The sequence below is a fragment of the Cornus florida genome, unplaced genomic scaffold (genome assembly GCF_030987335.1).
Source record: "Cornus florida cultivar Cherokee Brave unplaced genomic scaffold, ASM3098733v1 CherokeeBrave_3.0.0_Hap2_Chr05, whole genome shotgun sequence".
Taxonomy (NCBI): Eukaryota; Viridiplantae; Streptophyta; class Magnoliopsida; order Cornales; family Cornaceae; genus Cornus; species Cornus florida.
This window is the reverse complement of record NW_026775575.1, coordinates 101,629,455-101,653,067: the sequence shown is the minus strand read 5'-3', so window position 1 is coordinate 101,653,067 and position 23,613 is coordinate 101,629,455. Positions and strand designations below refer to the sequence as shown.

Here is a 23,613-nt window from a genome sequence, read left to right as displayed (position 1 = left end):
ATCAGTGCTTCAAATTCTACAAAAATGGCGTACAAACGATTGTGGTGGATCATAAGCCATTTACGGAGGCAGAATCTCATTTTGCCGATGCCAAGTTCTATATCGATCATGATACACCTTCGGAAGTGCCCATCCCAAGCCTTCCGTCTACACAAAAGATTCAATCTACAAAAGCAAAAGAAGCATTAAGTAATCCACTAGACGTTTCAGTGACAGACATTGTAAAGATAGCTAAAACGCGAGGGGTCTCGATGTATGTTCCAAAATCTCAGCGACAAGAAGGGCAGGCACCTGTTATCGAGATAATTGAACTAAGGAATTTAAATTAAAGATGTCACAAACCAAGGAAAAAGAAGATATGCAAAAGCTTAAAGGAGAGTTAACTCTTTCTCTCCCTAAGATTCAGAGGTCTTCGCCTTCCAAGTCTCCGTTAAAAGGGTTCGTGCGGCCTTCTCAATCTATGGTTGATCATTTATCACTTCCAAAACAAAGGACCGACGAAGGATTCGATCCTAAAGCATACCAACTCTTGGCTAAGTCGGGGTATGATTTTACAAATCCTGCAAGCCTTGGAAAACTGAATGCTGAGGTCATTGGTGAGAAGGTGCACGGCCTCAATGAGACACAGAAGAAGTTGAAAGATCAAGGGCATAAAATCATTTCACCTAAGTCTGGTCTCGGTTTCGTAGCTTCTGAGGCACTTCGAATTCAAATCACAAAGAGGGATAAGAAGTCAAGCACCTTATACATTGGGTTTGAAGAAGTTGAGGATGAACAAGATCAGCAGACTGGGCATCAAAAATCAGTCTTTGACCGTATAAGAGCTCCATGCGATCGAACATCTGTATTCAACAGGTTGTCAAGCCGAGAATCAAATGTTTCAAGTTCTCATATCAACAATTTGCCTCGTAACTCTGTTTTTAACAGAATGAGCTTTCATGACCAAGGAAGAAAATCTGCACAACCTCAATCTCGAAAGTCAGTATTTTCTCGAATTGGTACTATCCATGATGCACCACTAAAAAACAGCAAGATTGGGAAGTCAGAAGAAGCTAACATCGACGTGGTGAATAATAGTGAGGTTCAGAGCCTAGTGCCATCGCGAATGAAACATAAGACAGAGATAGATGTCACCAATGATGTTATATTGAAAGCTCGAAGGCGAATCATTGTATTTACTAATCAATCAGCAGAAGTGGATAGAATAGAAGGCACTGGCGAATCGTCTTGTGTTACTTCATACCACATCACTGTTGAAGAGGAACCTGACTGTGAACAACCAGATGATATCGAGAAAGCTCCACCAACACTAGAAGACAAGGGGCAGGCTACTGTTGATCAACTCAAAGAAATCAACTTAAGAACTGATGATTAACCCAAACCAGTTTTTGTTAGTGCATTCCTAAACCCCTCAGAAGAAAATGATTACTTTCAATTATTGTCTGAGTACAAGGATGTCTTTGCTAGGACATACAAAGAGATGCCCGGTCTTGATCCTAAAATTGCAGTGCACAATCTCGCTGTCAAACGTGGGACACGTCCGATTAAGCAGTCTCAACGTTTCTTCCGTCCAGAGCTAGTTCCAAGGATAGAGGAAGAACTCAACAAATTGATTGAAGTAGGGTTTGTCCGTGAGGTCAAAATCCAACTTGGATTTCGAGCATTGTTCCAGTGAAGAAGAAAAATGGACAGATTCGAATCTGTGTGGACTTTCGTGATTTGAATGAGGCATGCCCAAAAGATGATTTTCCTCTTCCCATCCCTGAGCTCACTGTAGATGCAACCACTGGACATGAAGCTCTCTCTTTTATGGATTGTTACTCTGGGTACAATCAGATAAGAATGACTCCGAGGGATGAGGAGTTAACTGCCTTTCGCACTCCTAAAGGCATATATTGTTACAAAGTTATGCCCTTTGGACTAAAAAATGCGGGAGCAACATACCAGCGCGCTATGCAAAGGATCTTCGACGACATACTCCACAAGATTGTTGAATGTTATGTTGATGACTTGGTGGTTAAGACAAAAGAACGAAGAAATCATTTACAGGATTTACGTACTGTCTTTAATCGCCTTCGAAAATATCAACATAAGATGAATCCCCTTAAATGTGCATTTGGTGTGACTTCAAGGAAATTCCTGGGATACGTCATACGTCATCGTGGTATTGAGATTGATCCTAATAAAATTGAGGCCATTCAAAAGATGCCGCCACCAAAGAATTTATGTGAACTTAGAAGTTTACAAGGTCAACCTGCGTTCATTCGTCGGTTCATCTCAAATTTAGCGGGTCGTTGTCAGCCTTTTAACCGACTCCTAAAAAAAGATGTTCCATTTAATTGGGACCAATCATGCCAAAATGCTTTTGATAGCATCAAAAAGTACCTTCTCAATTCTCCGGTATTTGGAGCACCGGTACCTGGAAAGCCACTCATACTTTACATTGCTGCGCAAGAAGAATCGCTGGGTGCTTTACTTGCTCAGAATAATGAAGAACATAAAGAGAAGGCATTGTATTATTTAAGTCGCAAACTCACCCCGACGGAGCGAAATTATCCTCCAATTGAAAAAACATGCCTCGCACTTGTCTTCGCTTCTAAGAAATTGAGGCATTATTTCTTGGCTCATACAATACATCTTGTTGCAAGGGCAAATCCTCTCAAATATGTCATGTCTAAGCCGGTCCTTTCCGGACGATTGGCGAGGTGGTCAATTTTGTTCAATGAATTTGAAATTATTTATATGCCACGAAAAGTAGTAAAAGGACAAGTCTTAGCTGATTTCTTAGCTGACCATCCTATTCCAGCCGATTGGGAAATTTCTGAAGATTTTCCTGATAAAGAAGTCTTCCTTGTGGACATCCTCCCTCCATGGATGATGTTTTTCGATGGGGCAGCACGATCAGATGGGGCTGCAGCAGGTGTAGTTTTTGTTTCTCCAAAGAGACATGTCATTCCATACTCTTTTGCACTTGCTGAAAACTGCTCAAATAATGTAGCTGAGTATCAAGCCTTGATTATCGGCCTTCAAATGGCGAATGAGATGAACATCACGGACCTCGAAATATATGGAGACTCTAAGTTGGTGATCAACCAACTTCTTAAAGAATATGAGGTTAAGAAAGATGATCTAGTACCGTACCATCGTTACGCCTCTCATTTGTTGGAACAGTTTGATAGCGTCATACTAGAGCACATTCCAAGAAAAGAAAATCGGATAGCTGATGCTTTGGCAAATTTGGCTACAACATTGGCGTTAACTGATAAAGACCTGGTTGATGTTCCTGTATGTCAAAGATGGGTCTTACCACAAGTCTTGGAAGATAAATTTGAAGAAAGTAATGTAGTTTCTTGTTGGACACAAGAGGAAGAAGACTGGAGAATCCCTATCATTGATTATCTGGAACATGGAAAGCTTCCCGAGGACCTACGCCATAAGACTGAAATACGAAAGCGAGCACCTCGTTTCATCTATTACAACGATACATTGTATAGGCATTCCTATGAGGGCCTTTTCCTTCGCTGCCTTGGAAATGATGAAGCAACGCATGCAATGAATGAGGCACATTCTGGGATTTGTGGAGCTCATCAATCTGGTTCAAAGCTGCACTTTCGCGTCAAAAGAATGGGTTATTATTGGCCCACCATGGTCAAAGATTGCTTGGAGTATGCAAAAAGGTGTCAAGCCTGTCAATTCTATGCCAACTTCATACACCAACCACCGGAACCATTACACCCTACTGTGACGTTATGGCTGTTCGATGCATGGGGATTAGATGTAGTTGGTCCTTTAGAAAAGTCTTCAAAAGGCCACTTGTATATCTTGGCTGCAACTGATTATTTTTCAAAATGGGCGGAAGCTGCACCCTATAAACATGTGAAAAAGGAAATAGTGGTTGACTTCATCAAGTCCAACATTATTTATCGATATGGTGTCCCTCGATACATCATCACTGACAACGGGACGAATTTTAAAAACAGTTGGGTAACTGACCTTTGTGAGAAATTTGGATTCAAACAACGTAAATCCTCCATGTACAATGCCCCTGCAAATGGTCTCGCAGAAGCATTCAATAAGACTCTATATGAGCTATTGAAGAAAGTAGTCAACCAAACAAAGCGAGATTGGCATGAGCGAATGGAAGAAGCATTATGGGCATACCGCACTACGCATCGGACACCTACTCAAGCAACTCCATATTCTCTGGTCTATGGCGTAGAAGCAGTTCTTCCATTGGAACAACAAATCCCTTCATTAAGGATAGCCATACAAGAAGGTCTTACAAGTGAAGAAAATGTCATCTTACATCTTCAAGAACTGGAAGCATTGGATGGAAAGAGATTAGAAGCTCAACAACAGCTAGAGTGTTATCAAGCTCGACTTTCTAAAGCGTTCAACAAGAGAGTTCGACCTCGGTCATTTCAAGTTCGAGACTTAGTATTAGCTGTTCGTAGACCGATTGTCATAAATCGCAAAGGAAATAAATTTGTATCCAAATGGGATGGACCGTATGTTGTTCGCGAAGTTTATACTAACGGCGCATATCTCATTATTGATGAAGACGGAGTAAGAGTGGGGCCCATTAATGGCAAATTCCTAAAGCGCTACTACCCATGAAGGTAATTCTCCTGATCGTACGAGCTTAAACTGCACTATGCTCCTGGCCTACATGAGTTAAAACTGTGATTGCACAAAAAAAAAAAAAAAAACAAAAAAAAAAAAAAAAACCCTTATCTCTATTTGAACTACGTGATGACTTGATCCCTCTTTTGAGGGTACGTAGGCAGCTTAGACTTTTATTCTAAGTTCAGTGCGCCCAAAAAAAAAAATAATAATAATAAAATAAAATAAAAATTCTTTATAAACTCCTGGCCCGCAAGAGTATAAACTGTGAACGGTGAAACAAATAAATAATGATAACATCTTTGTAAATAAAATGGAGATAATAAATCATTTGTTTTATTGCTAAAATTCAAAGTTACAACTTTGTTTTTGGAAAAAAAAAAATTGATGATCAATACTAAAATTCCATAGCGATAATTTCGTCACGTTCTTGCCATAATATCTCTTCCAGTTGCTTCACTACTTCAAGATCGCGATTCGAGATGACGTTAGCTTCTTCTATTGATTTTCGATCTTCCCAAAGTTTGGTGATGGCTTCCTTCTTCTGAGATAACTCTGCATCCGTTGTCGATATGAGGACTTTAAGCCCTTGAGTCTCTTCCCTGGCTTCTTGCAATTCTTTCACTAATCTAGCTTCTTTAAATTTAGCTTCACTCAAACTAGATTGAAGTGATTCTATACGCTTAGCACCATCATCTTCTATAGACCTAGCGTTGATGAGCTGTGCATCAATACTGGCCAATCGTTGGGATTGAGAGTCTGAAGTCATCATACAGGCATATAAAGAAGATGTAGCAATATAATTGACCGCATTATTGGTATATGAGTCAATTCGCCTCTTCAAAGCTGAATGGTCTCTAGGGAGTTTTGCGAGTCCTTCATAAAGTGTTTGAAGTTTAGGTGCTCGAGACGGTATTTTATCGGTAAGAGTATCGCGTATGATATTCTTTATGAAATCAATAAAGAATAAAGCAGCACGACGATGAACATCAAGAACGATCTCTTCCGCATTAAAATTTGACATTTCAGAAGGGGGAACACGATGCAAGGGTGGACCCTGTTCTCTTAAAATCAAAGAAGGGATAACTACATGATCTTTACCAATATTTTCAACCACCTCTATAGCTTGACTAGTCACTTCAGCAACCCCCAAAACATCCGAGTGTTGACTAACTCTGCTTCTTTGTAGTGAAATCTCTGTACCTTTTCCTATCGCAGTGGCCAACTCTAAGGCAGACGGTCCATAAATAGATTCTTCACTACATGTTGGGTTAGCAACAATGACGACATCTTCCCCAAGAAATCCCTTGCTGTCTTTTATCTATTAAAATAATAATAATAATAATAATAATAATAATAAATAATGATAATTTGCAGTACAATATATATATATATATATATATATATATATATATATATAATAACAGTTACCTGTATAGGTTGTGAACTGCTAGGTACCCCAGTAAAAAATTGATCAAGAGAAGTGGCAACACATTCCTGTACTGAATCAAGTCTCACTTTGTCGGTGACACGCTTCCAGTTACGATCCTCATCATAAGCTTTCACATCCTCGTCTAACTTCATTGACAACTGACGACAGCGACGGTTATTGATTAGTGGTGGGACATCTTCTGCTGTTTGGTGATGGCTACTAGATCCTCCAACAATGTCACAATCATTATGAGATTTGGTGGTTAACTTTGGCACTGGCTTAGATGGGAGATTTGACTTCAGTCCCTTAATTAAAACCTTCCTAATTTTAGTTGGTTTCTCTGGTGGGGAAATCGTGCGTTTAGATTGCTTTGAGGTAGTTTCTTTCTGTGTAAATGGATCAATATATACGCTGGACCACCATTTGGCATATGCTCTGGTAACTGAGGATTTTTGGTGGCTTAAGGTTAATGGAAGCAACGCATCACAACCAGAAGAATAATGAACGGATGAGTTCCAATACTTTAACAATTCCTCTAAGGTGCAAGTACGAAAGTCATTTTTTAATTTTCCAGGAATATCTTGATGGTACCCAAATTGTCGGCTAAATCTGTGTGGACTATACGGCTCAATGATAAGACGGTCATTTTGGCGCAATGTCAAATAACATGATCGAATATTGATTAGGGTGTCAAAGTCAGCCTTTGTCATCTCGCCATTATCTACAATAAGTCGCTCTTTTGAAGATCTTTTAGCCATTCGAGTTAAGTTTATTCCTTTACATGATCTGAATAAATTTTGGGCTTCAAAATGGTCAAAGTATCTTGCTCCTCCTTCGCCTGCATATAATGTCATTCTAGGCCAATAGTTGGTATTAGGAATGGTGAAATTAGTTCTGAAATATTCACTCAACCATCCGAATACATAGTGAATAGGAAATATCGCAGAGCAGCTTCCAGGATCTGGTGAGGAAACAATCTCGTTCAAGCCTCTGTAAATACTGGCCAGAACCGGGATGGAAAGACAAATGTTGCAGCCATCTGCTAACATGCTTGCGACCTTGAAAGTCCCAGGACGAATTATGTTGCCAGGGTGTGCAGGTAAGGCAAATTTGCAGAGCCAACAGGCTAAAAAAGCAGCTAGATAAGTGGTGTCTCTCGATGTTTCATCTACACCAAGGTTGATAAATACTTCTTTCTCTTTGGTGGACATCGACCGGATAGGAGGGATCACACCAGACGGATTTTGAGTCCTCATAGGGCGGTGAACTTTATTGTTTGTTGATTTCTTTGAAGGTTTGGCATGTCTTAATGCACCTTTAAACCAGAAATTAATCCAGTCAGATATCTTCACATTCTGATCTCCTTTATACTTCTTGGAAAGTCTGTGGAAGGCCAAAAATAGGTGTTGACAACTCAAAGGGATAGAATTTTTGTTGTTGCCAGCTCTTGATAGTTCATCTGCACAAGGAATAACTTCATCATAAATTGTTCCTTGGTGAGGGAGACCACCTAGCATATATAGATCTCGAAGGGAAATTGATAGCTCGCCAATAGAACAATGAAGTGTATTAGTGGCTGGGCACCAACATTCAAGGAATACTTTGAATACATCTTCATGACGATCATAGGAAAATAGGGAGGCGAATAAAGCACCATATAGTTGTTGTTTTGATAGAAAGTCATGGAAACGTGCCAAGACATCTTCTAACCACTCCCAATATAGTTCGGTGTATAGCAATTCAGCAGGAAGTTTATAGGGAATACTCTATGATATTTCCTTCGCCTGAACATTAAGACCCAATAGTGAAAACTGGTTTTCTTCAATAACTCTCTCATGAAGTGAAGAATTTAGTATCAAGGCTTTAGAGACAATAGATTCTTCATTAATCTGATCAGGACCAAAGTCGGTGAGTTCACATGTGGCCGTGCATGTCCAATGAGATGAACAATGTTTATTGTTAGAATCAGGCACTTGAATAGCATTGCGACCAAAAAGTGAGTCATATACACTTAATGTCGTTCCTTAGACTCGTTGACTATTTTCGCTCTCTAAGATAGTCAGCTTTTGCTTTGCGAAACACTTGAACACCACCATGATGGATAACAAAGCTCAAATCGGTGTTGTCTAGAAGGAGGACTCAATTTCTGCTACGGTTGACACAAATCAAGTTGTTATACCCAATCAAGCCCTGCAAAGAAAAAAAAAGGGGTTAGAAAAAAAAAAAAATTATTGTTGTCCTACATGCATGGAGAGAGAGAGAGGGAGAGAGAGAGAAAAAAAAAAAAATTTCCTACATGCGTGGAGAGAGAGAGAAAAAAAAAAAAAAAAATTCTTCTACATGCGTGGAGAGAAAAAAAAAAAAAAAAAAAGAAGAAGAAGAAGAAGAAGAAGAAGAAGAAACACACGTACCAATTATTTGTGATCTGACAAGTCTTTAGAGATTTGTTAGAATTGATATCAAACCCTACAATATTGAGGGTATATATAGGCAACAAGATACCTCCAAGTTGTATTGGGATTTGGACAATTCAATTTAAATAGGAAAGTACAATTAAGATGAAAAAAAAAAAAAAAAAAAAAGGAAACTTCAAGTCCCACTTGAAAAAGGAGACAAGTCCTGTTAAGCGTAGAACTTGAAGTGAGGGCAATTTGTAGACACTAAAATTTAGTGGGCTTTGGTTTTAACGAATGGACCCATTAAATATAGGCCTAATGTTTAAATAAATTATTTAATTTACCAGGCTTAGTCCACTTAAATTATTTAATTAGTCCAGCCCAGATAATTAAATGAAACGATAATTATTCCTAATAAAATATATTTTGAATAATTATCTTTAAGGATAATTATCACAATATAACCGGCCCGGCCCAGTTATAGTTTTATCCTTATCAGGAGATGACACGTGTCATCATCCTATTAATCCAAGAAGCCTATAAATAGAGGCCTGGAGGTAGAAAATGGGGAAGATTCAGAATTCAGAAGTCTACAAATTCAGACACAAATTCAGAATTCAGAAGTTCAGAGACTTAGAAATCCAGAGACTCAGAATTTAGACACAAGTTCAAAATCGAAACCCAAAAGCGAAGAACATCAAACACATCCAACAACGTGCCGTTCTTCATCAAATTCCACAGTGATTCAAGAACAAGCTCGTGCAGCCCTTGGATCCAACCAACCAAAAACAAGGAGATCGAATCAGAGGACCATTCTTTTTTTGTAAAAGATATTACAAAGGACTGTACTCCACATTCATAAATTAATAAAATTCTATTTTGCTCCATATTTTGTTTCTATTGCAGACTTACAAAATTTGTGTGTACACTTGTCCTCCAATTCTTTCCATATATGACTTTCTTTACAAATAGAGTTCTTTCCATTGTATGATATTTCCTATGTAGAATTTGCTTTGTATAAAAACTTTCCATTTGGGTTGACTCCTTTGTTAAATAGGACTAAGCCATATTTAATTATACTTGGGCCGGATGCAGTTTGGTGCAAGCGACTTGACTAATGGATCAATACTTCAAGTGATGTTGGGCTGATCGGTACTTTTGTCTGGCTTTGGAGGCCCAACATAAATGATAATGGGTTAAAGCACAACATAACTTGGGCTTGATCCGGATGGGCTTCTGAGATTTCCTAAATGCTAATTTGTATAATGGTGACGTGTCTCATTCTTATTGGAGGGAAATTTTTCCCTCTACACTTTGCCCCCAATTCCACTTTAATTGGGTTATGGCTCCTAATTAAAGGGGAATTGAAGTCGTGTAGTTGCCATTCTTGCACGAGACGTTTCCATTCGCGTCTATTATTATTCTGACTCAAGGGCTTCTTCAAGACTCGCTTTTGTTCTCAGTGTGCTCATTCTGTCTACTACTGTAATACCCCTAATTTAAAAAGGATAGGTTTGAAATTTATTTTATTTTTTAAATTATATTTTTATTTATTTAATTATGAATTGGTTTGTTTTAATTGAAAATTTATTTAAATTTATACCTTGTTTTAGTTTAATTGTTTTCATGGTTGTATTTTGATTGCATTTAGTTATTTTTTTTTAATTAGGATTAAATGCTTTATTTGATTTAATTTAACTGTTTAATTGATTTAATCTAATTTAATAAAATGGTTTGATTAATTTAATTTAAGTGGTAATTATTTTAATTTAATTGTATTTTTAAATAGGGTTTTGTTTTAAAAGTCAGTTGTTGCCGACGTAGGTTTTATTAGGTTTCTTTGGGTCGGTGAGGATTTTCAGGAGGGTTGGAATTAATCTAGGGTTTAGTAAAACCCTATAAATATATGTGAGATGTCTGTATAGGGTTTTTAGAAAAACAAACAAAACCCTATTCACGTCTCTAGAGATAGAGAAGCAACAGAGTAGTTTTGCAGTGGGAATCGTCGGAAAGCTTTAGAGACGGCGTAGAGATTTTGAACAAAGATCTCAAAGGCAAGTTCTAACCTTACTTTCTCCCTTATACTCGTGTTCTTTGCATATTAAATTGGTTCCAGGTTTATTATATGATTTTAAAACAAAAATAGATAGGCTATCTATTACTAGGACGCAAACTGTTAGTCCTAGGTTTGGTTTGATAAACTGTTAAAGCTTAGAACTGATCTTGCATTGTGCTTGGTTAAATCCATATTAGTAAGTATAATCAAGGCTTAAACCAACATTAGAATTTACTGGGAATTACTTAGAAATTTCTGGTAATCAAAACGGTGATCTGTAGAAGGGTTTAAACGTAGCCGGAGAAGAGAACACAGAGCAAAGGAGAGGGAGAGCCGGCTCTTTTAGGGTTTGGAGCCGGCTCTACATGCTTGGAGGCGGCTCCAAGACACTTGGGAGGCGGCTCCAAGGTTTTCCAGAGCCTGCTCCATTTGGTTATCTCCAGTTTTCCACGTTCCGTGAGGTTTTGTTCCAGTTTTCAGTGAGATGGCTTTATGGAGATTGATTTTCTAAGTTATCTAAATGGAATGGTTACTGTAATGGATGGTTTAACAAGGGTTTGGAGTGGGATTAAGTTCCAAGGTATTAAAGGTTGCACCATGATTTTTACTAGTTTTCCTACACTCCATTTTGCTTGGTCCTGAATGTATTTTCATGTTATAATTTCTTCATTATGTTAAATTTTTATTTTAGTTCAATGAAATTGATGAGTAATGATTTTTTAATTAATTCTATATCATGTTGGAAATCAATGGAATTAATTTTTAGTTACAAGGTTGAGGTGTTAAAACAGTTGGAGTTTGGGATTGCATAAACTGCTAGTATTAAATTCTTGTGCAAAGTTTATGTTTTAATTAATTTTGGTAACTGAGCAATGAATTTAGTGGACTCTGGAATTAGTTGGAATCTAATTTAAACATCTAAGACTCTTAGGATTGAAACACAGTTTAACAGAAACTCACCGGAGTTGGAAACAGAAGAACAGAGAAGAAACGGCTTAAGTTTTCAAAGAGACGGCTCATAGAAGCAAAAAGAGCAGGCTCTTTGCAACCAAAGAGCAGGCTCTTTATAACCAAAGAGCAGGCTCCAAGCAAAGAAAGAGCAGGCTCTTTCTCGAACTTCTAGTGTGACGTATTCTGTGACTTGTTTGGCTATGGAACTCGGATTTTGGATTTTTCAGAAGCTGTAGGAAGCTATACTTGGGTGTTTTGAGATGTTCTAAGTCTAATTAACACTTGTGAGAGTGGATTAAAGTTTAATAAACCAGTAGGTGTTTATAGCTTAGACATTAGTAAGCATCGACGAAAGTTGTTCATTGTAGTGCAGAGGAATTATACTTCTACTGAATTTAATTTATATTCTCTGTGGATGGAAAATGGATTAATATGATGCTATTAATAGTGACAAGCATGGTAATTAATATAGTTAAGGTTATTGTACTTGTCATGGATTCGTGGACGAGAAGGATGAATTATCTGCATGCTCAGTAATACGATAATTTATAATGGAGATATGGGATGAATATGATAACTTATATATTTATTTTATGTTCATCATGGTATTAATTGATATGTCTTATGGTTTTGGTTTGTCAATTACCGGAGTAGGCATGCTAGTCTATATCTCTATTTATGCTTATTACGGTTCAGTTGCTATGTGCATTGTTTATGTATGGTATCAACTGTTGGATGGATTGGATTGTATGTACCGGTATGGGACGGTGACATACTAGGTTTGGATAGCACAAGTTGCTAAGTTCTACCTATTTGGAATGAGGGTACGGGTTATTAAATAAATCCTCCTTATATGTATGTAAGTCGGTGCGGTTGACTACGCCGAATGACTTAATGGATTTCTTGTGGATGGATGGAATTGGAGTTTAAATATATTTTATGGTACCGTGACATGAGCTTAAGTCTCAGAGTCAACGGTTAGGATGCATATATGCAGTTGGATGTGTAGCTGACTGTGGGGATTGAGGTATACCCTGTTTAGGCTTAGGTACTCATACCCACTCAGGTGCGATTTGTGTGATGCCTTTTATTCAGGTTGAGACCCTCTTCATGGTCTAGCGAGAGTCCAGTTGTGTGGATATATATTTATGTACGGACTATTAGCTATTGTTGAACTGTTTAGTATGTACATGCGTATCGAGTCTCTGCTTGGATTGCAGTAGGATAGAACTTGTTCGTGGGCCTGACCCACTCCTATTTTACAGGTGTACGACAGTTCTAGGCTTGAGCTTGTTCGTGTGGAGCAGAGACGGTCACTCATTCTTCTGACGATGTAGGATCTCTTTCCAGATGTTCGACTTGCATTTTATCTTCAGTTTTACTTTGATTAAGTTTGGGATTTTTATATTAGGGGTCCACTAGAGATGGATTCCCGAGTTGTTAAAAGATTGGAGATTTTGGATTGTAGGATTTTAAGTTATTAATATTTTAAGGTTTTTATTGAGGATTTCATTTATAGTATCTTTCCGCTTATTCTTTTATTTCTTAAATCATTTTTTTGTAATCTGTGTTCATTTAAAATACTTTAATTGTTTGATATTCCCTCGGGTTTGTGCCTGGGCCTGATCAACCCGTGTCTCGGATCCAAGAGGTATCACAACTGCGTTCTTCATACTCTCATATCTCCAAGTTAATTATTCTTTCCCTTCTTCTAATCTTACATTATGAGTACTTCGATTACTCCTGAGCGTATAGAGATTGTAGATTCTGAGTCCACGCCCTCGTCTTCCCCTAATCTTATTAGGATTCCTCCTCCTAGGGTTTCGAACTTCCCTAAGCCTGCAAATGACTCGGTTAATCAACCGGATGCTTCCCCGATCCAGGCTGAAACATCCACCTCTGGGTTAGACAATATCTTCACTAAGGAAGAAAGGAATGTAATTTTATCCATTCGTCGTATCCCATTTTCCATTAAATCCGTAATGGAAGAGTTTGAGATTCCCGAGGGGGTAGAAATTGCGGAATACCCCAAGGGCGCCGATTTTTGCGCCGGCGAGGGCGTCGGAGAAGACGAGTTGCTCCTCTCTGTTGGACATCTCAATGCTTTTAGGTTCCCCTTTCAGCCTTTCTACCACTTAGTCTTTAACAAATTAAGGATTGCACCCCTGTAAGTAAACCCTAACCTCCTTCGAGTAATCTCAACACTCTTCATTCGCCGATGGCTGGAGAGTCTTGACCTGAATCTGGCTAACTTGCTGATTACTTATTCCATTTCTAAGTACGGGACCGAACCTGGTCGTTTCTTTTTCACCTCCCCCTTGCACCAAAGGATATGTACAGACCTCTCTACTTCTGAGAAGAAGTGGAAAGAGAGGATGATAATCGTTAAAGGGAGATGGGCTGTGCCCCAATCGAGCAAACTCCTAATCCCTCACAAGTTCGGGAAGTTAGGTATAGAACATCCCCCCTTTCTTCATGAAGATTGTTCTGGCTGTTTCCCATGTCGAGTCTTATTCTTTCGATATATTTATGAGTTTCTTGGTATTTTTTCAGCAACATTTCCTTCTTCGGCTGCCAAGAAGAGGCTTTCCTTCCTGGAAGGGCAAGTTTGGAACGACCCTCCTTCGGTTGAAAACTTGCTTACTTCTGCAAATCTTAAAGCAGTTGCTTCCAGAGCTGTAACCGCTGATCTCATGGACCTCTCACTTTCATCATTCTACAGCTTCCTCATGACTGAGGAAGAAAAACAGAGGGCTGAAGCCTTGAAGAGGAAGGCTGCAGAGAGTGCCCCGTTAACTATATTGCGCTCAAACGAACAGGAGAATGAGATTGACGAAGTCCCCTTGAACAAAAAGGCGAGGCTGAACCTTTCTTCAACCACGAAACCCAATGGTGTTTTGAACCCAAAAAGCAAAGGGAAGAAAGCTGAAGAGATTAACCCTGAAGATGAGGTCAGTGCTTACGTCCTTGCTGAGGCTGAGGCACCTGGGACTCTTTCTTTCTCGAGAGCTGACAAGTCCATCCTCCATTTTGGTGATTCTATGATCGCTGACCCATCTGCAGTGCTGGTCGTTGCTCGAGGAATGTGGCTCCCCAAGGATAAAGAAATTATTAGTAGAATGGGGTTGGAACAGCTACTCCAATCTGCCCATGTTCGAGCCATAGAGGTTTGCTCCTTCCTTCTTTTCCATTGTCATAATTGTCTTACAAATTTTCTTACATTGTTCTTGTCTCTATCTTGATAACGCAGGGCCTATATCATACTATGGCTCTTTGCGCCACTGCTGAGGCTCAATCTCTCTCCATTCAGAAGCTGGAGAAAGATCTCAGCAATTTTGAGAAGAAGGCATCCTATGCCACTGCCAATGCACAAATTGCATATGAGGCTCGGGATGTTTATAAGAAGCGTCTGGCTGCTTCTGATGCAAAAGCGGAATCGCTGAAGGCTGAAGTCCAGCATTTAAATGATGCCCTTAGCACCTGCATCATTGCCGGGAGGCAGATGCAAAATCGTTACTCCAGTTTGGTGCGCTTATTGTAACGACCCGCTCCACCACATGGTATGATATTGTCCGCTTTGGGCCTGAACCCGCACGGTTTTGCTCTTGGGCTTCACCCCAAAAGGCCTCATACCAATTGAAGATGACACACTTACATATAAGCACTTCACCTTTCCTCTACCCAGGCGATGTGGGACTGTGCACCCGTAGCTCGCCAGTGTGGTAGCCTGACAGTATCTCTTGCACCCGCCCACGGCACACCCGCCCACAAGGTCATCACAATCCACCCCCCTTGGAGGCCCGACGTCCCCGTCAGCACACTTCCGGCTGGGTCAGGCTCTGATACCATTTGTAACGACCCACTCCACCACATAGTATGATATTGTCCGCTTTGGGCCTGAGCCCGCACGGTTTTGCTCTTGGGCTTCACCCCAAAAGGCCTCATACCAATTCGAAATGATGCACTTACATATAAGCACTTCACCTTTCCTCTACCCAGGCGATGTGGGACTTGTGCACCCGTAGCTCGCCAGTGTGGTAGCCTGACAGTGTCTCTCGCACCCGCCCACAAGGTCATCACAATCCACCCCCCTTGGAGGCCTCATACCAATTGGAGATGATGCACTTACATATAAGCACTTCACCTTTCCTTTACCCAGGCGATGTGGGACTTGTGCACCCGTAGCTCGCCAATGTGGTAGCCTGACAGTGTCTCTTGCACCCGCCCACGGCACACCTGCCCACAAGGTCATCACAATCTACCCCCCTTGAAGGCCCGACGTCCGCGTCGGCACACTTCCGGTTGGGTCAGGCTCTGATACCATTTGTAAACCGTGCGGGCTCAGGCCCAAAGAGGACAATATCATACCATGTGGTGGAGTGGGTCGTTACAAATGGTATCAGAGCCTGACCCAGCCGGAAGTGTGCCGACGGGGACGTCGGGCCTCCAAGGGGGGTGGATTGTGATGACCTTGTGGGCGGGTGTGCCATGGGCGGGTGCAAGAGACACTGTCAGGCTACCACACTGGTGAGCTACGGGTGCACAAGTCCCACATCGCCTGGGTAGAGGAAAGGTGAAGTGCTTATATGTAAGTGCATCATCTCCAATTGATATGAGGCCTCCAAGGGGGGTGGATTGTGATGACCTTGTGGGCGGGTGTGCCGTGGGCGGGTGCGAGAGACACTGTCAGGCTACCACACTGGCGAGCTACGGGTGCACAAGTCCCACATCGCCTGGGTAGAGGAAAGGTGAAGTGCTTATATGTAAGTGCATCATCTCCAATTGGTATGAGGCCTTTTGGAGTAAAGCCCAAGAGTAAAACTGTGAGAGCTCAGGCCCAAAGCGGACAATATCATACCATGTGGTGGAATGAGTCATTACAAATGGTATCAGAGCCTGACCCAGCCGGAAGTGTGCCGACGAGGACGTCGGGCCTCCAAGGGGGTGGATTGTGATGACCCTGTGGGCGGGTGTGCCGTGGGCGGGTGCGAGAGACACTAATAGGCTACCACACTGGCAAGGTGCGGGTGCACAGTCCCACATCGCCTGGGTAGAGGAAAGGTGAAGTGCTTATATGTAAGTGTGTCATCTCCAATTGGTATGAGGCTTTTTGGGGTGAAACCCAAGAGCAAAACCGTGAGGGCTCCAGCCTAAAGCGGACAATATCATATCATGTGGTGGAGTGGGTCGTTACAAATGGTATCAGAGCCTGACCCAGCTGGAAGTGTGCCGACGAGGACGTCGGGCCTCTAAGGGGGTGGATTGTGATGACCCTGTGGGCGGGTGTGCTGTGGGCGGGTGTGAGAGACACTAACAGGCTACCATACTGGCAAGCTACGGGTGCACAGTCCCACATCGCCTGGGTAGAGGAAAGGTGAAGTGCTTATATGTAAGTGTGTCATCTCCAATTGGTATGAGGCCTTTTGGGGTGAAGCCCAAGAGCAAAACCGTGCGGGCTCAGGCCCAAAGCGGACAATATCATACCATGTGGTGGAGTGGGTCGTTACACTTATCTAACTCCAAGGCCTTCAGGTCCAGCTTTAATCAAGGTTCAGGGGAAAAAATAACAGATCCCGAGGCCTTTGATACTCTTATGGGAGTGTTTTTCCCTTATGATGAGGGTCCGAAAGCTCAGGAAGCTGAAGTTCTTTTCGCTGAGAAGGTGAAAGCTCACCCTGAGGTCCCTTCAACTCCAAGTGTCTCCACTCCTGTAACTGGCCCATCAAATCCTCCACCTGCAAGTCCAGCTGTGGTAGATGCGTTCGAATCTGCTCCGTTTGACCCGAAAAGGAAGTAGGATAGAGTAACTTCTTTTTTTTTTTTTTGTAATGAAACAACTGAGGCGAATGATAAACGTGGATGATATAACCTTGTTTCTTAAGCTGTGTCATTTTTATTCTGCTTCGACTGAGTATGCTTGTATGCTTTTGATATTGCACACACTCTATTGGATGAGACTTTTTTTTTTTTTTGAAGAATAGTACCCTGCCTGAGGGTTCCTTATCTGTTTTAGTCCGAAGCAAAGCAAATAAGATGTGAAGAGGAGATCTCCTCTAACGGTTTATCTGATAATAGAGGATTGTTTTTTCCTTTGGTAATTTAACCGTCAAAGGAACCCTTCTTGAAATGAATTTGGGTGAAGCAAGTATATTTATACTTGTTTCTCCTGTAGTTTTTCGATGTGGGACAATCTCGTGACTTATATTACCGAACTTAGAATCAGTAAATATGAGGGTGAGAGTAAAGTTTGCTGAGCCGGACACTTTGGGTCCGAGATAAATGAATTACTCTCCGGCGCTGAGCCTGAGGGGAGGTTTTCTGAGCCGGATCCTTAGAGTCCAAGGAGAATAAATTACTCCCCGGCGCTGAGCCTGAGGGGAGGTTTGCTAAGCTGGACACTTAGGGTCCGAGGCGAATAAATTACTCCCCGGCACTAAGCCTGAGGGAGGTTTGCTGAGCCGGACATTTAAGATCCGAGGTGAATGAATTTCTCCCCGGCACTGAGCCTAAGGGAGGTTTTGCTGAGCCGGACATTTAGGGTCCAAAGCGAATGAATTACTCCCCGACGCTGAGCCTGAAGGGAGGTTTTGCTGAGCTTGGACACTTAGAGTCCGAGGCGAATGAATTACTCCCCGGCGCTGAGCTTGAGGGGAGGTTTACCGAGCTGGACACTTAAGGTCTGAGGCGAATAAATTACTCCCCGGCGCTAAGCCTGAGGGGAGGTTTGCTGAGCTGGACACTTATGGTCTGAGGCGAATAAATTACTCCCCAGCGCTGAGCCTGAGGGAAGTTTGCCGAGCCGGACACTTAGGGTCCGAGGTGGGTTAGTTTCTCCTCGGCGTTGGGCCTGAGGAGAAGTTTGCATATATATATATATTCTTCTCTTTTTTCTTTTTCAAACAACTTATCATGACGCCGAGGACTCAAAAATGATAGAAGGCCAAGAAAGCGAGTAACAATGGCTGGGAAGTTTCCTATTTGTTTACTTTGGAGACTTTCCTCCATTGATACTCCCTTCTTGGCAACCAAATGTAATGGACTACGCATATATTAACCACATTTCTTTTCTATTTTTATCCGATGTGGGACAGAGAGTTTTAACCATAGGTCAAAATGCGTGCTTTTTAATAACTTGCTTCCAACATTGCTTTGCATAAAAGCATAAAATTGCATAATCACAGTGTAGTATAAAAATTTCTTTGCATAAAAATTGCTAATGCATAATGCGACGCAAAATTGTATAATCACAGAATGGTGGTATGGCCCCCATTTTTATGGAAAGAAACAAATGGAATAGAAGCAAAATAAAGAAAAGCTTGGCTGACAAACTTTGTGAAGAATTCTTAATAAAATTGACAAACTTATCTAATGGAAATACCTTTTAAGGTGTATTACATTCCAAGGACACGCAATGGGACGTCCGTCAACTTCGGCCAAACGATATGCTCCCTTCCCCACTACTTCGGTAACCCTGTAGGGTCCGGTCCAATTAGGTTCCAGTTTCTTTACATGAGCTGTCTCTTGCTTCAGAACCCAATCGCCTACCGCAAAGCTCCTGAACTGACACGTTTGTTATAATTGTTGCGCAGTTGCTGCTGATATGAAGCAAACCTAATTGCTGCAGCATCCCTTTTTTTCATCCAGGAGATCAAGACTACGTTCGAGCTACTGACTATTGTTTCCTTAAAGCAACAAGGATGTCCGAAGGGTTAGAACTGCCGCTTCAGTTGGGATCACAGCTTCGGATCCATAAGCCATGGCAAAGGGACTCTCCCTCGTGGGCCGCCGTGGTGTGGTTCGATATGCCCAAAGCACCTGAGGGAGATTCTCGTACCATTTTGTTTTGAGTTTCTCTAGCTTCTTCTTTAAACAACTAAAAATGGTTCGATTAGTTATTTCAGCCTGTCTATTCCCTTGTGGATGACTGACTGCAGCTACCTTTTGTACAATTCCATGCTCAGCGAAGAATTTTCTTGTACTTTTATTGTCGAGGTTCTTACCATTGTCCATTATAATGACTTTTGGGACCCCAAACCGGTAAATGATGTTGTTCCAAAGGAAACTTTTTACCTGCTCATGCATCACACTTGAGTAGGCCTCGGCTTCTACCCATTTAGTAAAATAATCTATAGCCAGTAGCACGTACTCCTTTTGTTCCACGGTCTTGGGTAAAGGGCCCACCATATCAATCCCCCATTGCGCGAATGGCCATGGATTTGCCATTACATGCAAATCTTTGGCAGGTTGATGCTTCATGGGACCGTGGCGTTGACATTTGTCACATCTCCGAGTATACTCTTCTGCATTCCGGGCTAAGTACGGCCAGAAGTAGCCTTGAGTTAGAACTTTATGTGCAAGAGATCTACCCCCAGAATGGTTGCCGCAATCTCTATCATGGATTTGTTTCAACACCACAAGAGCCTCAGTAGGGCTTAAACATTTCAGGTAAGGACCTAAAAATGACTTCCGGTATAACTGGTTGTTAATGATGGCATATTGAGCTGCGGTGAGTCGGAGCTTCCGTGCTTCGGGCTTCTGGTTTGGAAGAATTCCATGCTTCAGGTAGGCTTCCAGTGGATCAATCCAGCATGGTTCTCGAGGAATAACTGGAATCACCATTACTTCTTGCTAAAGATTAATGTTGGGCTCGTCCAAGACGTCAATCGGCACAATCCGAGTCAGATCTTCATTTGAGGATGACGCTGCTGTGGCCAATTGATCTGCTTCGGCATTCTTAACACGAGGTACCTGATAGAATTCAATTTGATCAAACCCCCGTGTAACATTCTCTACAGCTTCTTTATATGTTTTCATTCTTTCCTCTTTGGGATGGTACTGACCTGTCACTTGATTTATAACAAGCTGTGAGTCACTAAAAACCTTTAAACAACGTACCTGGAGGCTGCTGGCCAATCGAAGACCAATAAGTAACGCCTCGTACTCAGCCTCATTGTTCGTAGGAGGGAATTTCAAGCAAATAGACTGCTGCAACTTGGTGCCTTCGGGTGTTCACATAACAACCCCTACCCCTGCACTTGTTTGATTCGAGGAACTATCGACCCGAAGCTCCCACTGTGGTTCAGGGGGTTCCGGCTCTTCGGGAGTGTCTTCATAGTTGAGAAGAAAGTCTGCTACGGCTTGTCCCTTGTGCGACACCTTCGACTTATAAGTTATGTCGAAGGAACGAGCTCAATAGCCCATTTGGTAATTCTCCTAAATAGATTGGGCTTAGAGAGTATACCCCGTATAGGATAGTTGGTGAGTACCACAATGCTGTGAAATTCAAAATAATGCCTAAGCTTCCTCTTGGCATAGACCAAGGCTAAGATTATTTTCTCTGCTTTGCTATATCGTGTCTCCGCATCTATCATTGTCTTACTTGTGTAGAAGACTAGATATTGTCTCTTTCTATCCTTTCTAATCAATGCTGCACTTATCGCTATACTAGAAATCGCCAAATACATAATAAGAACCTCCCTGGGTTTTGGAGCGGATAGAATTGGTGGTTCGGCCATGTAACCTTTCAATTGATTGAGGGCCTCCTGCTGCTAAGGACCCCATATATCTTTATTCTTAGATCTTATAGCATCGAAGAATGGTTTGCACTTATTTAACAATCGGGATATAAACCGGCTGAGGGCTGCGATCTAACCAGTAAGAACTTGTACCTCCCTGCGATTTTTTGGTTCCTGATTCTGGATAAGGGCCTTAGCCTGAGCTGGACTTACCTCTATCCCTCTTTTATTCACTATGTGGCCGAGGAATTGACCTGATGATACCGCAAAGGAGCACTTGGATGGATTCAGCTTCATGTTGTAGTTCTTCAAGGTATTGAAAACCTCCTGGAGATGCTTTAGATGGTCTTCCTTCTTCACACTTTTGACCACCATGTCATCTATATATGCTTCAATTGTCTTTCCCAATAGATTATCAAAGATCTTGTTGACAAGACGTTGATAAGTAGCTCCAGCATTCTTCAGTCCGAAGGGCATGACCCTGTAACAATGAGTCCCCTTTTCTGTAATGAAAGCCGTTTTTTCTTTATCTTCAGGGTTCATAGGAATTTGATTGTATCCCGAGTATGCATCAAGGAATGTCAGCCTCTCGTAGCCGGTGGTAGCATCAACCATCTGATCTATCTTGGGCAGAGAGAAGCTATCTTTAGGGCAGGCTTTGTTAAGGTTGGTATAGTCTAGACAAACCCTCCACTTTCCATTCTTCTTCTGTACGACCACCACGTTTGACAGCCACTGTGGATATTGCACTTCTCGAATGAAACCTGCTTGCAACAACTTGTTCACTTTTTCAGTTATAATGTGATTACGTTCAGGGGCAAACCTTCGGTGTTTCTGCTTAACCGGTTTGAACTCCGGATCTACCTTCAGACTATGGCAGGAAACTAAAGGATCGATCCCTACCATGTCCTAGTGATCCCATACAAAAGCATCTGCATTGCTCCGAATAACATCAATTAATGCCTCCTTTTCTTCGGACGTGGAGGAAGAGCCTAAATAAGTGACCTTCTGAGGGTCGCCGAGGATAACTTCCACGGCTTCAAGGGTCTCCTCGGTGGGCTTCGCAATTTCCTCTTCCTCTTCTACCTTGAGATACTTGGGCAGAGGGCTCTGTAATTGCTATTTGGGTATATTTTTGGAAGCCGCACCTGGTTATTGCTCAGTAGACACCTTCTTTGCTTAAGCCTGTGTCAACATATAGCATTCCTTCGCAGCAACTTGATCGCCCCATAGAATAATCACTTCTTTTCCGTCCGGAGATAAGCACCGCATCACCTGGTGAAGGGTGGACGGAACTCCTCTCATCCGGTGTATCCAGCCTCTTCCCATGATAAGATTATAAGAAGGATGAATCTCTGTTAAAACAAAGTTCTCCTTCAGAGTCCTCTTCGCCGCAGTTACGGACAAGTCTATTACTCCCAGGGGATCTACTCTTGTACCATAGAATCCTATCAACGGGCTGGAGGTAGGTCGAATAGATGATGACGGGATCTCTAGCTGCTCAAAGACCGTCTTTGTGATAATGTTGGCACTACTTCCTGGATCTATCAAAACCCTCTTGATCATACAATTGGACACTAAAAGACTGATGACCAATGGATCCTCGTGGGGGAGTTGAACTCTGGATAGGTCGCCATCTCCGAATCCAATACTAATGCTACCCGAAGCGATAGCATTGACCGAGGATATCTTCCTGAGCTTGTGGGCTGCCCTCAATCTGGATCTGTATACCCCCTCGGACTCTTAATCATCTTCAGACCTGTCATGTATTGCATTAATGACTTTTACTTATGTACCTTCCACCTTGCGGGGATAGACCTCGCGGGGCTTTGCATATTCCTTTGTCATGAGGTAATCCGCCAACTCACCTCTGGCGATCATATTCTCCACCTGTCGCCTAAGGGATCTGCAATCATTGGTTGAATACCCATAATCTCAATGATAAGCGCAATGCTTACTTTTGTCCCTTTGCTCCAGGGGTTGCTTTATTGGCTGCGGAGTTGTGAACTTCATCTTATTCTCTTGGAAGAGCTGAGCCAAAGTAGTTCGGAAAGGTGTAAATCCTTCCTCTACCCTTTGCCTCTTCTCAGGTGCCTGGGTGATCAGCGTTGAGGAACGTTGGCTTTTCTGAATCTTTGAATTTGGAATTCTTTCTTGAGGCTTGTTTTCCACCGTCACGAAGGTGGCGTGCTGCGCTCGGTGGGCTATATTCTCCTCAAGCCGAATGTAGATCTGGGCCCTGGCATTGAGAGTCTGTATATCAGGAGGAGAATATTTGACCAAGGAAGTGTGAAACTTCGTCCCCTGAATCATCGCAAGTTTAAATGTCTCTATAGCAGTCGCGGGATGACAATCTGCTATTTCTGAGGCTTCCATATTGAATCTTGATAAGAAATCCTGCAATGTTTCCCCTTCTTTTGCCTTACGGTGAAGAGACTGGCAATGCTCTTCTTTTGCTTCTTATTTCCGCAATACTGTGCCAGGAACATAGTGCACAGAGTTACGTAATCTGGGATGGACTTATGCGGTCTATTCCTGAACCACTCTAGTGCTGCTCCTGTTAAGCTAGTAGGAAAAACTCTGCACATACAAGGGTCATTACGATCATCCAAAACCATCTTTTGAGCGTAATGATCTAGG

At 41.8% G+C, this 23,613-nt stretch overlaps 1 protein-coding gene across 1 annotated transcript; it reads right to left on the bottom strand.

The window, feature by feature from the left end:
* Positions 1–22,152: 22,152 nt before the first annotated feature.
* Positions 22,153–23,286, bottom strand: LOC132309867 (uncharacterized). The gene is made up of 3 exons (XM_059808128.1): positions 22,982–23,286; positions 22,770–22,879; positions 22,153–22,715 (listed from the first exon to the last, which is right to left on the bottom strand). The coding sequence occupies exons 1-3, from the start codon at positions 23,284–23,286 to the stop codon at positions 22,153–22,155; spliced, it is 978 nt and encodes a 325-aa protein (XP_059664111.1).
* Between the last annotated feature and the right edge of the window lie 327 nt (positions 23,287–23,613).